This window comes from Pleurodeles waltl, chromosome 1_1 (genome assembly GCF_031143425.1).
Source record: "Pleurodeles waltl isolate 20211129_DDA chromosome 1_1, aPleWal1.hap1.20221129, whole genome shotgun sequence".
In the NCBI taxonomy this organism is placed as follows: Eukaryota; Metazoa; Chordata; class Amphibia; order Caudata; family Salamandridae; genus Pleurodeles; species Pleurodeles waltl.
The window spans coordinates 1,002,370,041-1,002,384,928 of NC_090436.1; the positions used below are offsets into that span (position 1 = coordinate 1,002,370,041).

Genomic DNA, 14,888 nt, shown 5'->3' on the forward strand with positions numbered 1-14,888 from the left:
TTTTCCTTAAAGGAAAACAGTCTGCGTTTAAATTGAAAGAAAATGAAACCTTTCAGTTTCATTTTGATGAGTAGGCAGTGGTCCGAACGTTTTCACATGCATTCACAAAGGGGAAAGGTCCCTTGGGGACCCCTTCCCCTTTGCAAATGGGTTAGCACCAATTTGAAATTGGTGCTAACTGTGATTGTTTTGCGACCACATTCACGGTTGCAAAACAATCATTCATACCATTTAGATTCGGTATTAGGAAGGGATGCCCTAAACACGCCCCTTCCTAATACCGAATCGCTAAATCGAAATTTGGGCCTAATACATCCCAAAAAGCATTTTTCTAGTAGTGATCAGGCCGATTCTGTGAATCGCCACATTTGCGACTAGAAAAATGCTTTGTACATGTGGCCCTCACTCTTCTAACTATAGTCCTACGACTTGGACCGATACAGTAATTTGGAGATCATGGTAGTCAGTGTAAAAGCCATATCGATCTAATAGTGTTGTTGAAGTAACAATCCGTCACTATAAGGGCAGTTGATGTGAAGGGATAAAGTTACATTTTCAGCTTTACGCAAATTGTGTCTTTTTTAACTTTATGTTGTGTGCAGTTTGAAGGCTTTTGTTATAACAACACTCACAGCTTATTGAGATTACCTCTATTGTGTCCCCAGTTATAAACAATTTGATGATTCCTTGCATGTAAAATTGTATATGTGTATGACTCAACATTTACTTTCAAGAAAAAAACAAAAGCATTAATCACTCGCTGCTTCAATTTGCAAACTCGAAGTGGAACCGGACAGAGGTACAAGTTCAGGTGTACTCTGAGGTCTAGTAGGTGAACTGGCTGGTATTGCTTCAGTGAAAGTAGTCTTTCCCTGTCTTCCACCATCATCTCAAATTTTATTCTGCCTTGTTGGTGCAGTTCTTATCTGGTTAATTTTCAAGAAAGAAACACAATAGACTCATAGGCCCTCATTACAACCCTGGCGGTCAAAGACCACCACGGTTGAAGTGGCGATCGTACTGCCAACAGGCTGGTGGTACAATTTGCCATATTTTGACCGCGGCGGTAGCGCCGGGGTCACACCGCAGGGACCGGCGGTTTTCCACTATGGTTGTCCCGGCAGTTATAATCCACCAGGGCAGCGCTGCTTGCAGCACTGGTCTGGGGATTATGACTCCCCTTCCCGCCAGCCTGTCCATGGTGGTACAGACCGCCATAGAAAGGCTGGCGGGAAGGGGAGTCGCGGGGCCCCTAGGCACCCCTGCACTGCCCATGCAGTTAGCATGGGCAGTGCAGGGCCCCCCAGGCACAGCCCCGTCGTGAAGAGCTCGCACTCCATTAGGAGCCGGCTGCAATGTTACGGCCGACATAGCCGGTGGGCCGGCAGGCGTAAACTCTGTTTCCGCCCGCCGGCCCAGCGGGGATGTCCAAATGCGGCCAGTGGGTTTCCGGCCGCATGGGCGGCCGTCTGCCGGTACAACCTTGGCGGTCGGCTTTGTCCGACGACCAAGGTTGGAATGAGGGCCATATTCATTCTTAATTGAATTCAGTTATTCAGGAGTTCAAGGTGTTTAAATATCGTTTGGTTAGTACTCACAGAATATGGAATTTTTCTTTTCCTAAGATGTTGAAGACATCACCCACATTTCGATCTACTTCTAGAGCATTCTGTGCCTCTGGGAAAGGCTCATAAACATCTACAAAAAAAGAAACAAATACTTGAACAAAAAACGTTCTTCGATTTTTTTCTATTTATCTCAATTGACAGCATAGAGATTTTAGCAAGAATTTTCAGTTTTTGCGCCTCAAAAAATATTTAAATACAAAATGCCTGCATGTCTCCCCCAAAGAATAACTGTAGGTGAACTGAGTTCTCCCTTTAAAGCAAGTTTGTCCAATCTCTGTCTATAATGGTTGGACCTGTACCAGACGTTCAAGATACATGATCATGGAAAGGATTTCCATTTGGATTAATTATTTGTACATTTTTCTGTGTGGATCCTCTGTAAGCATGGCATGCCTTAACTTCCTTCTAGTGAATCAACACAGAATTTTTAGTAGGCAGAGAGCCCTGCTGTATTCTAAGAGGAAAGGAGAAAGGAGTTCCATAGCACCCAATACAGTGGCAAGAGGACACAATGCCAATGAGCAAAACAGACAAACGTAAATGAATCACACTTATGGGAAACAATAACAGGTGGGATGGTGAAGCACTCCTAATGGATTATCATTTTCCATAAATAATAATTGTTGGAAACACATGCTGAAAGATCTGTCATAATATGATTAAGCTATAAAAATGCCCTCAATTTCCATGTGAGATTGCAATTGCTGAAGAGCCTTGAAATCTAGAAAACTGTAGCAGTCTGTACACTGAGCTCCCTAATTTGACACTCATCAAACTGCAAGTGGCCCAAAATCACACAGCTTGACTCGTGTTCAGCCCTATGCAAATGACCACGCCACATTTGGCCTCAAGTCATAACAAAATCTCTTAGTCAGACAAGGATGTCGATTTAAGCGCATGTACATTGGCCACACATTTCTCTACAGTAGTGTCCAAGGGTATGTATCCAAGGTCTTCCTTGAAGACATCTTAATCTTTTTATTCTAAACTTTAAATAAACAGTTTTTTGGTTTATATAAAACATTTGTATTTACAGCCATATCATATAAAATCACATCACAATCACATTTAACTAAATTGGAACTTCCTGACAAAATATAGATATATAACAAAGAGTGAGCAGTGTACCCTTTTCCCATGTCTGAAAATAAGTTAATAATATATTATGATCAATTACAGAGAATTTAATTACAATCAAATAAATACAAAATCTTCTTTTACTTTATTTTTTTCCTCACAAAATAAAATATGTCCTGTCTTATCTTTAGTGCCCATCTGACTCTAATGATGACCCCTCCTTATTTAAAATCAGCTACCCATCAAATCTAGAAAATAAACTTGATTCATACCAACAAAATGTAAAAACTCTTCTCTTTTTTGGAATCAGGGGCATTCTGCATAAATCAGGTGACACTTTTCATAGCAGAATCTCCAGAAAGCATGCAGATGAATATGTATTCAGGAAGTAGCAGGCCATTGAATGATTTACTGAGAATTCTTGAAAAATAATGATTAGTAATTCATGGGTCATGAAAGACGATCATCAAAGAAAATGTATGCAGCTATTTAAGTGCATTTTTAACACTGCTTTTTATTTTGGGTTGTTTCCAAGGAATTGAGAAATAATAGCTCTTGCACTTGCAAAGCTGTTGTACTCGGCCCTTTTCAAGCAGAGGGGAGAGGGATCACTTACCACAAGAGCTGCATTTTACTCACCCAATTGAACATCACACACCTTCAGACGCGTTGCAGCGAGCCACATTTATATCTAATGAGAGGCAAATTAAGTGGTCCTCCAAGACCACTCCTCGCTGGCAGAGACAGCCAAGCAAATATGGTCCCTTAAATCAAACCTCTCAGACCCTGAGCAAGTGCTACAAACAACCTGGGAGAAGTTTGTAGTAGAGCTTCTGGCAGCAGCTTCAAGGAACAAGACCCCACAGCTTAAAAATCCCCCCATCAAGAAGGTACTTAAACAGAACTTAAATTCCACCCTTTGCCGTCTTCAGAAAGAACCTAGGAATGAGGCCTTGAGAGCGCTGGTATCTACCTCCAGATAGGCCTCCAGAGGCCACCTATGGACACATCAAAGAGACAAGGCAGCTGCGCTGGCAGCAAAACTCTTGCACGCCTCAAAGACAAATCGGTATTCACAGTTCTGGAGGCTTATTGTAGGAGGCTGGCCTGGCTTGTAGTGGGTACCAGAGGTACTTACACCTTGTACCAGGTCCAGTTATCCCTTATTAATGTAGAAGAGGTGTTTCTAGCAGCTTAGACTGATAGAAGGTAGCTATGGCAAAGCAGCTTAGGCTGAACTAGGAGACATGCAAAGCTCCTACTATACCACTTATATCATATGTACAATATCATAAGAAAACACAATACACAGAGTTACTAAAAATAAAGGTACTTTATTTTTATGACAATATGCCAAAAGCATCTCATTGAGTACCCTCAGTAAGAAGGTAAGTACTATACACAAGTTATATGTACCTAAACCAAAATTAGGTAAGTAAGAGCAAGAAAAGTAATGCAAACAGTGTAGAATTACAATAGGTTGCAATAGGAGCACATAGGTATAGGGGCAACACAAACCATATACTCCAAAAGTGGAATGCGAACCACAAATGGACCCCAGACCTATGTGAGCTTGTAGAGGGTCACTGGGACTGTAAGAAAACAGTGAGGGTTAGAATAATACCCCTCCTCAAGACCCTGAAAAGTTGGAGTAAAGTACACCTACTACCCCCAGAGAGCACAGAAGTCGTGATAGGGGGATTCTACAGGAAGAACAAACACCAGCAGTGCACTGACAACGTATTTCTGGACCTGAGTACCTGTAAGACATGGGGACCAAGTCCAATAGTCCCGACAGTGTCCAGGGGGGCAGGAGCCCAGGAAATCCCAGATGAAGGTGCAATGAAGATGCCATCAGTTGGAAGAAGCTTGGAGTTCTGCAAGAAAGAAGAGGACTAGGAACTTTTCCTTTAGAAGACAGATGTCCCACGTTATGATAAATCTTGCAGAGGTGTTCCCATGCAGAAAGACCACAAACAAGCCTTGCTAGCTGCAAGAGTTGTGGTAGAGGTTTTTGGGTGCTGCTGAGGACCAGGAAGGGTCAGGATGTCGCTTTTTGGAGGAGGAGACAGAGGGGGCGCTCAGCAACTCAGAGAGTCCTCACAGAAGCAGGCAGCACCCGCAGAAGTACTCCAAAAGGCACTTGGAAGAAAAGTGAACCAGAGTCCACGCGAAGTTACAAAAGGGGGTCCCACGACGTTGGAGGACAACTCAGAAGGTTGTGCACTGCAGGATGGAGTGCTGGGGACCCAGGCTTTGCTGTGCATGAAGGAAATCCTGAAAGAGTGCACAGGAGCCGGAGCAGCTGCAAATCACGCAGTACACAGCTTTTCTGTCTAGCGTGGGGAGGCAAGGATTTACCTCCACCAATCTTGGACTGAACAGTCACTGGACTGTGGGAGTCACTTGGACAGAGTTGCTGTGTTCCAGGGACCACGCTCGTCAGGATGAGAGGGGACCCAGAGGACCAGTGATGCAGTCTTTTGGTGCCTGCGTTAGCAGGGGGAAGCGTCTGTCGACCCACAGGAGATTTCTTCAGAGCTTCTGGTGCAGGGTGAAGGCAGGCTAACCCCAGAGCATGCACCACCTGGAAACAGTCGAGAAAGCCGGCAGGATTAGGTGCTTCAATGTTGCTGGTAGTCGTCTTGCTACTTTGTTGCGGCTTTGCAGGCATCCTGGAGCACTCAGCGGTCGATCCTTGGTAAAAGGTGAAGAGGGAGTTGCAGAGGAACTCTGGTGAGCTCTTGCATTCGTTATCTGAAGAATTCCCCAAAGCAGAGACCCTAAATAGCCAGAAAAGGAGGTTTGGCTACTAAGGAAGGAGGATTGGCTACCAAGAGAGGTAAGAGCCTATCAGAAGGAGCCTCTGACGTCACCTGCTGGCACTGGCCACTCAGAGCAGTCCAGTGTGCCCCCAACACCTCTGTTTCCAAGATGGCAGAGGTCTGGGACTCACTGGAGGAGCTCTGGGTACCTCCCCTGGGAGGTACTGGTCAGGGGAGTGGTCACTCCCCTTTCCTTTGTCCAGTTTCGTGCCAGAGCAGGGCTGGGGGATCCCTGAACCGGTGTAGACTGGCTCATGCAGAGGTGGGCACCATCTGTGCCCATCAAAGCATTTCCAGAGGCTGGGGGAGGCTACTCCTTCCCGGCCCTTCACACCTATTTCCATAGGGAGAGGGTTTAGCACCCCCTCTCAGAGGAAATCCTTTGTTCTGCCTTCCTGGGCCAGGGCTGCCTGGACCCCAGGAGGGCAGAAACCTGTCTGAGGGGTTGGCAGCAGCAGCAGCTGCAGTGGAGACCCTGGAAAGGCAGTTTGGCAGCACCCGGGTTCTGTGCTAGAGACCCGGGGGATCATGGAATTGTCACCCCAATACCAGAATGGTATTGGGGTGACAATTCCCTGATCTTAAACATGTTACATGGCCATGTTCAGAGTTACCGTTGTGACGCTATACATAGGTAGTGACCTATGTATAGTGCACACGTGTAATGGTGTCCCCGCACTCACAAAGTTTGGGGAATTTGCCCTGAACGATGTGGGGGCACCTTGGCTAGTGCCAGAGTGCCCACACACTTAGTAACTTTGCACCCAACCTTCACCAGATGAAGGTTAGACATATAGGTGACTTATAAGTTACTTATGTGCAGTGGTAAATGGCTGTGAAATAACGTGGACGTTATTTCACGCAGGCTGCACTGGCAGGCCTATGTAAGAATTGTCAGAGCTCCCTATAGGTAGCAAAAGAAATGCTGCAGCCCATAGGGATCTCTTGGAACGCCAATACCCTGGGTACCTCAGCACTGTATACAAGGGAATTATATGGGTGTACCAGTATGCCAATTTGAATTGGTAAATTTGGTCACTAGCCTGTTAGTGACAAATTTGGAAAACAGAGACAGCATAACCACGGAGGTTCTGGTTAGCAGAGCCTCAGTGAGACAGTTAGGCATCACACAGGGAACACGTACAGGGTACATACTTATGAGCACTGGGGCCCTGCCAGACAGGGCCCCAGTGACACATAGACTAAAACAACATATATACAGTGAAATATGGGGGTAACATGCCAGGCAAGATGGTACTTTCCTACAGTTATAAACAGCCTAAGCTCTGCAACACACTCCCCACTGATGATTAATATATTTGAGCCCACCTGGTATCAGTATCTCTCATAACATTTTGGCCTTTCAACCAAGCGCCCTGTAGGCGAGGCAAAAGCATCAGCCTGTCCCTCCACCGGCTCACCAAAACAACAACACAGCTGCTTTTCGGTTCTCTCAGAAACAGCAAGGATGAGAATTATTAAGTGCCTGAATGAGGGAGTACCAGGACCTAATGGTATCCCTGCCGCCCTGTACAAAGAGGACCCAGACTTCTGGGCAAAACATCTCTCGACACCCTACAATTGCATTCTTGTACCAACATCATCCCGCAAACATGGAGAGGCTCAACTACCACCCCATTTATAAAGGGGATGCGACTAGCAACGCAGTAAATTACCGATTAATAGCACTCCTAGATGTTGAATAAAAAATCTTTGCAGGAATTCTCTTGGAAGAGCTTGAAACCTGGGCTACTGCGAACAACCTGGTCCCATTTAATCAAACTGGATTCTCAAAAGGGGTGGGCACAACTGCCAATCCTATGATCGTTGCACTATTATTTGACCAATGCCAACGTGCCAAGAAGTCCCTCCTTCTTTCTTCTATAGACTATAAAGCTGCATTTGATCGAGTAGAAAGAAGGAAACTCTGGTTAAAACTCGCAAGTTGGGGCACTCCCTCCCATTTGTTAAAAGCAATAGTCCTTCTCCACACAGATACCTGGGTGAGAGTCAAATTGGGTGGTGGGACGCACTTTTCCAGGAAAATTCCCACTCTTCAGGGTCTGCGTCAGGGATGTGCACTTGCACCGCTTCTCTTTAATTTATTTTTGACTGACCTACCGTCAAAACTGGACAAGGTGAACTCACATTCACGGAGGCTGAGGCAAACTGCCATGACAAGCTTGATGTATGCCGATGATCTCATCCTTTTCATTCACACTAGAATAGGCCTGCAGAGGCTAGTTAACGCAACTGTTGAATTATCTGGAAAGAATGTTCTCCTCATTAATTTGAATATATCAAAAATCATGCCCTTTGAGACTACTGGGAGGCTGCGATATCAGTTGTACTTCGGTAACAATAAGGTTGAAGCAGTGCACAAATATAAATATCTAGGGGTTCTTCTTGACAGCAATGGCTTCTTCAGACCCCACCTGGAGTCCTTCAGTCGGAAATCCGTCTTGCTTACATTCGCGTTCAACAGCGTTAAAAAAGCAACTGTCTCTTCAACCTATCTGCTGCTATTAAACGTTATCCAAGCCAAATTAATACCAACAATTACATATGGCATCTAGAATTTGGCCTTGTTAGCCAGTCTCTAGCAAGGAAAGGGGCATTTATCAACTTAAGCCATAAGCTTAAGGTAGCAAAAGAAGGCTCACTAACCTCTCTTATTTGGGTGGAAATGACTTCAGATCCAACCTCAGACTTCCGTCTCTACCTCGAGTCCTCCTTGACAACATTGGGCCTGGTAGATCAACTACTCCAACTCAGCTCACATCAGCTGGTCAAACGTGCAACGAAAGTAAGTGTCAAGTCTCTCTCACATCTTCAAGACAAAGAGGCTTTATCGAAACGAAACCATGTCTGGCCGGTTCTATCATCATACGGCTCTCTAATCCCACAGCTATAACTCGGGGCAGCAATTAATCCATGGATTAAAGCAGCGTTTATTAAATACCTAATGGGCTGCCTTCCAACACATGCCCACCTTCCTAGATGGACGAGAGTCAACATGACGGACACCTGTTGACTATGTGGGCTGGCTCCGGAAATGCTGATCCATCAGATATGCCTATGCAAAGCATTACAACAGATCGTAACAGTCTCCTACGACCAGTTTGACTTTAAAGGGGGCTGTGTAGGTGCAGACCGGCGATATTGGCAGGCTTTAATGGGGACGACGTACAGCTCAGCTGCAGACTGGCTAAATTCTTGGAGAAATTAGGGCACCTTCTTCAAGAGACTGAACAAGCGAGACAAACGCGCACAATCAGCCTGCAAGCAACATCGTGGCACTCCGTAATTCAGCTGAAACCTTTTTACTCAAATTTATTTTATTCCTGTATTCTATGATTCTTTGGCCTTTTTTTTTTCTTTTTCTCTTTCTTTTTTTTTTCTTCTTTTTTTCTCTTTTTTTACCTTCCTTTTCTTTTTCTCTTCTTTCTTCATGTAATGGTTTCAACTGACCGAACACATGATAAATAAAATACAAAATACACAATACTTGGCCCTTTCTGCAGGGTCATCCCCAAACTTTCTGCCTTTTTCCTCCACTTTTGGCTGAATTCATTTTTGTTGGCTTTAGGACTCTGGGCACTTTACCACTGCTAACCAGCGCTAAGGTGCATGTGCTCTCTGCTTAAAACATGGTAACATTGATTTAATTTACTTATCAGTCCCTAGTAAAGTGCACCACCTGTTCCTGGGGCCCGCAAATTAAATGCTACTGGTGGGCCTACAGCACAGATTGTGCCACCCACTGTAGTAGCCCTCTACACTTAACTCAGGCCTGCCATTGCAGAACCTGTACGTTCAGTTTTAAACTGCCATGTCGACTTGGCAAGGTAAACACCTTGCCAATCCCAAACCTTTCTTTTTAATACATATAAGTCACCCCAAAGGTAGACCCTGAACAGCCCCAAGGGCAGAGTGCAATGTATTTAAAAAGTTGGAAGTATATCTTTAAGTGTTACATGTCCAGGTAGTGAAAAACGCTTACATTTGTTTTTCATTACTTCAAGGTCCATTAACATTGGGACTGCCACCTTATTCAATTTGCATAAGTGTAATTTCATTTCAAATTGTAATTCTAAAAATGCAACTTTTAGACAGTTGGCATTTTCTTCCTTGAAATATTTGGTGCCTTCTGCCTGTCTCCAATACACGCTTGGGGTGGGTGGTAGCTGTCTTCCTCCATTTCCTCTAGACAGCCACACACAAAGGAAGGGTAAGTGTGACTGAGTGGCCATCTGCATGTTGATGGGCCATACTTAGTAGGATGGGAGGGAGGAGCTCATACCACTTGAAAGGGTTGTGTTCTGTCCCCACACAAAGGGTTGCATACACCCTTGTGATGAGTCTGGAGCCAGGGCAGGAAAGGCAAGGCAGGGTTTTCTGCACTTCAAAGACACCTCTTTGAAGTATCCCTACTTCAAAGGCTCAACAGGGTATATGTATTGGACCAAAATCAGTACACTTCTGGATCTGAGGACATTCTTCTAGGAAAAAGAACTGCTGTGCTGCTGAAGGGACTGCCCCCCTGCTGAACACTGATGGACATTTCCGGACTCCTGCTCTGGCCTGCCAGCCCTGCTGCCTGCGGCTCTCCTTGCTTGACCTGCATCTCTACATCCACAGAATGAAAGGGACACCCAGGGTTTGCTGGCCTGCTTCCTATTCTGAAGTTTCAGGGACATCAAGGACTTCACTCACCCTTGCTGCAGGCTCTGGACTCTGCCAACTGTGAGTCCTGCCCTGCCAATTGGTGCCAATCCAATCCTGGGCCCTTGAAAGTGGATTCTGCAGCTGTTTCTACATGAATCGCCGTCATTCCGCTGGTCACAACCGAAGCATCTCCCCTCAACGATGATGCATCACTGCTGAGCACCAAGACATTACAAAGCTGGTTCAGCGGGTCCACGGTGGTGCATCATCTTCATTGCAAAGTGGTTTGTCAACACAGCACTGTTCAAGAACATCGCATTGATGGCTGCAGGGCTCGATGGCGAAGCATCTCCAACTGCGTGGATCAGAACCGATGCATCACCTGCATTTGAAGGGACCCACGCCAATGCATAGCCTCCTCTGTTCCTCGCATCCGGTCTTCGATGTCGACACAACCCTTCCTCCAAGGTAATTTTTCAGCAGCAGAACAACATTGGTCCCTGTATCTGACATGCTCTCCACAATAGACAATTTGACTTTTCAGTTTCTACCAGTCTAGCGCAACCAGATATCCCAGGTTGCCGCTTTATGCTTCTAAACACCATATTTTCAGACATTCTTTAAAAACACAAATCTCAACTTCTACTCACTAGATGTTTGTTGTTTTGGTTTTGTTTTGTTCATTAATTGAAGCTCTATTCTTCTAACCTGGTGTGGATTATTTCTGTGTGGTGTTCTCACTGTTTTACTGCTTTAAGTGTTGCACAAATACTTTACACATTGCCTTTTAACTTAAACCTGCCTGCTCTGTTTCACGCTACCAGTTGGTAAGCACAGGTTAATTTAGGATGTGTATCGGACTTACCCTGACTATGATTGGGGTTCCTGCTTGGACAGGGTGCATACCTCTGCCAACCATGAACTGAATTTCTAACCGTAGCAAATTGCCAAATCAAGGCATAATGCTTGTATGGGGATATATTTTTCCGAGCTCCAAGGAAAGTTTTAAAAATAGACTTCAAATCCCTCAAGCCAATCCTCCATCCCACTGGATCAATCAGCAATGCCTTCCATGGAGTAGCCTTAAAAGCAGTGATTAAGAGATGTAGTGATTTCTTTGTTATGTTATGACTAAAGTTAATAAGCTCCTCATTATCCAATACTAAATTGATGATTACTAACCATTTCAAAACAATTTGATTTATGGCTTCAGAAACACTTATTTGTGTTTCACAAAAGCTAATTAAATTACTATTCTATTGATTTGCAAAAAAAATGTAATGTGACTAAGGAGGACCAAGTAATCCACATGAGTAGGGGTAATTTAGCACTGTCAATTTAGGAAGGTAAACAATTAACCTCAAGTAAATCCTAATACCGTTTTTTTTATTAAACTGACACCTAATATACAAAGGCCCATAATTATCCTTTTTTTGCACCACATTTGCTACATTTTTTTTAATGCAAGAGCAGCGCAAACTTACAAAATACAATTACATTTTGTAAGTTTGAGCCGCTTTTGCGTAAAAAAACGACGCAAATGCAGCACAATAAAAAGCATAAATGTGGCCCAAAGTTTCTATTTCACATAGTGTATGACAAAATAATACTGCATACATCTCTAAAACTTCAAAAATTGCTGAATCACTTTTAAGAATTTCAGCACTTAGCCTGTAACCATATCCAATCCCCATGTTAAGTGCTAGAGACAAATGTTGGAGTTGCTTCTCTGGCTAGGAGTCAGTGGGGATTTTCAGCAAGGTGCTTTCCAATTTATTAATGGTTTCCTTATTTTTCTTGTTTTTCAAGAGAGACCAGGGGCCTTATTTGCAAGAAACTGATGCATCAGCTCTGATGCGTCACATTTCTTGTGCTGCTTAACGATTCCCTAACGACAACACAGAGCTCCATGGTGCACGTTTTCACAGATGCCTCGCAACTGAGACATCTGTGGCACTAAACTCGCACACTGCTGGAATAAAGTAAAAAAATTACACTACTCCAGCAATGCGAGGAAGGCTCCCATAGAAAAAAGGCCTGCGTCAGTTCAATGCCTTCTCTGAGCTCTGGTGTGGTCTCACAGATACTTACCAAAGAGGTAAAAATCAAGTCCATAGGCTGTATTGAAGGTGGAGGGAGTAGTTTACCTTCTCTTGTATACAAGCTGTCTGACAGAGTCACTGTTTGTACCACTAACTCCAGAGCTTACATTGGCCAAATTTGTAATTATTATCACCCACTCTTTTTAGGTACTATAGCTCATTGAATCTTAAGTCATTAAACATGGGGTCAGTAGCAATCGAGCAGTGTGCTTCCACTTTACACTAGGTTAAATGTATATGCATTATTAGTTGACTCTGACAGCATTGACAACGTCCCTATCAGATGATCAATTCGGGTGGTCTATATATTAAAGTGTGTAAATCGTCAAACATAAAATGAGATATTTCAGCTAAAGGCTCCTATAGATTTAAGACATGAGGTGCACCTACACGCCTGCTTTTTGAGAAGTGGCATTACACGTTTCCCTATGCTGGTTATTAGATATTAGGCTTACTTGAGTAATGTATATGAGCACTTTCCCTTTCTCAGTGTGAGACTGGAATATTGGTTGCGGGTACACCTGCGGGTAAAGCTCACCTTTGTACTTGTTGGGTTCTTTTTGTTCTGTCAATATTACTGTACTGGTAAGAACATGGTAGGATACTTCTTTATGCAGCAAAGACTCTTTGGCAGGTGTGGCTGGCTGCTTAACAGTTGACAAACATCCACATGTCACTACAGCAGTGGGCTTTGAGGAGATGTGCGGAACATGAGCCCTACTGACGAGCTGCATCAGTGTGATTGTATGATGAACAACAGCAAAGCACAGGCTGGCATCCAACAGATCCTGTGTTCATTCAGGGTCTAGCTTTTAGTTTAAGCACTAGACATTAGGCACAGGGCTACAGCATGTAAAGACTCAACATATGTGTAGGTTTGGTACTAATATTAATTACATCGACAACAATAATAAAACATGGTCCAGCACTCAATGACTCTTCTGCTCAGCTGGAGGTCCAGTTTTTACTCCTGACCACTAGAAATGAATATGTGCCACAACGCTTAATTTGTGAAAATCTAAGTCCCAGGGTCCAATGTATTCTGCCAGAGCAGGCACCGACAACAACTCCTGCCATCGAAGTATTGCATGTCGTCGCATGCTGTATGGACGGCATGGAAGTGCACTAGACTGATCTGTTCTGCTCATAACTAGGCAGATAGCGGCACCATGTGGCAGATTCTCATAAACAAGTGCCAAAGTTGAAAAAATAAGTCCTGTGTACGCGCACCGGACAACACCATCACAAATTAAGCACTGCACAGCAGGTAGGGACTCAGATACAGATGTTTGGTTACTCTAAGGCTATTCACCACCTACTCTGCCAGACTCAAAGGATTGTTTGGAAGAACCGTACATGTTCAACGCATGGTCCTCTGGAACTTGCTCCCCTTTCCTTGAGACTAGCAGAAGCCACACTAGAGTTCTGTAAAGGTTTTAAAACATATTTTTCTACCTTGCCTATAACTTTGCTCACTTACCTCCATGCTGACCAAAGATCAGTGCCACCTTCCTCCTTTGCTCGCCCATTTGCCAACCAGCTAAAACTGCCCTGGTCATCCTGAGCCCTCACCTCAAGACTTCCCACCCTACCTTGGGAATCCTATGGGTGATGTGAAGAATATGGCAGGCACATCGACTGTGAAATTGGATTCACAACTCCTATCAGATCCGTGCACCAGTTATTGCCTTTCTCCTTATTCCCTTCTACCCACAATGCAATTAAACTGCGGAAATAGGGTTTGAAGTAATCCATAAAACATAAAAAAATAAACAAACACATGTTTTGACTTGCCTTTTGCATACAATAAAAAGTCTCTCTGAAAGGTGAAATCGAATGAGAAATATGCCACAAATAACTACATGAAGCCTCTTCTGCTTCCGACTTCTTTTTATCATTAGCTGAAGCACTGAGGAGTGATTTCTGTTTCTGTTGTGGCTAGCATACCTACAAAATGGCAGTGGGAGGTTTGCAGACTTGCACTCATATAGTTGTAATTTGAAGCAACCAAACGGTGTATTCATTTGGGCAGGATCGGTGTGAAGCATTAAGTATAACCGCTACTAAGCCAATGTGTCACTTGTCGCTCACGGACGTCATTTAGGGGGCCCCATGGAGGGAGGCTGCCCTTTGGTACTACAGGGCACTGCCCTCGCGAACACTAGACCACTGGGCACAGAGGTTACAAAAGCAGTGCCTGTTTACATTTGGTATCGCCCAGAGTAAACTAAGACAAGTGGCTGCTGTTTTTAAAGACATTCTCAAATAGTCGCACAGTCGATAAAATATTGTCGCAATATGTCACCTGGTAGTGGCTGCATTTAGGATCTTAGGGCCCTGGACTAAGGTGCCGGGGTACTTCTATTGCTATGATTTAGCATTTGGAAGTGAGTAAGTATGTTGTAGGAATCATTCTGTGTGTTTTAAGTTAGATTTAAATTGCATTGATAAAAAGTTATTTTGAAGATAGGCAAGTGGGCAGCAGGTGCTCTCTTTCCCCCTGCCCATCTGCCTCGCAATCAGAAGTTCATTTCCCAACTAAGTATGGCAGTATGCAATGTGAGTTTTAAAAACAGGGCTGGTAACAT

The 14,888-nt window shown here is 44.1% G+C and overlaps 1 protein-coding gene across 2 annotated transcripts in view; it reads right to left on the minus strand.

Annotated features, from left to right (window-relative positions):
• LOC138291226 (albumin-like) overlaps window positions 1-14,888 on the minus strand; it is a 447,949-nt gene that overhangs the window by 378,568 nt on the left and 54,493 nt on the right. For both annotated transcript variants that reach the window (XM_069230303.1, XM_069230304.1), the window contains exon 2: window positions 1,599-1,698. In XM_069230303.1, the coding sequence (XP_069086404.1) occupies window positions 1,599-1,698 (100 nt within the window). The remainder of the gene's footprint in view (window positions 1-1,598; window positions 1,699-14,888) is intronic.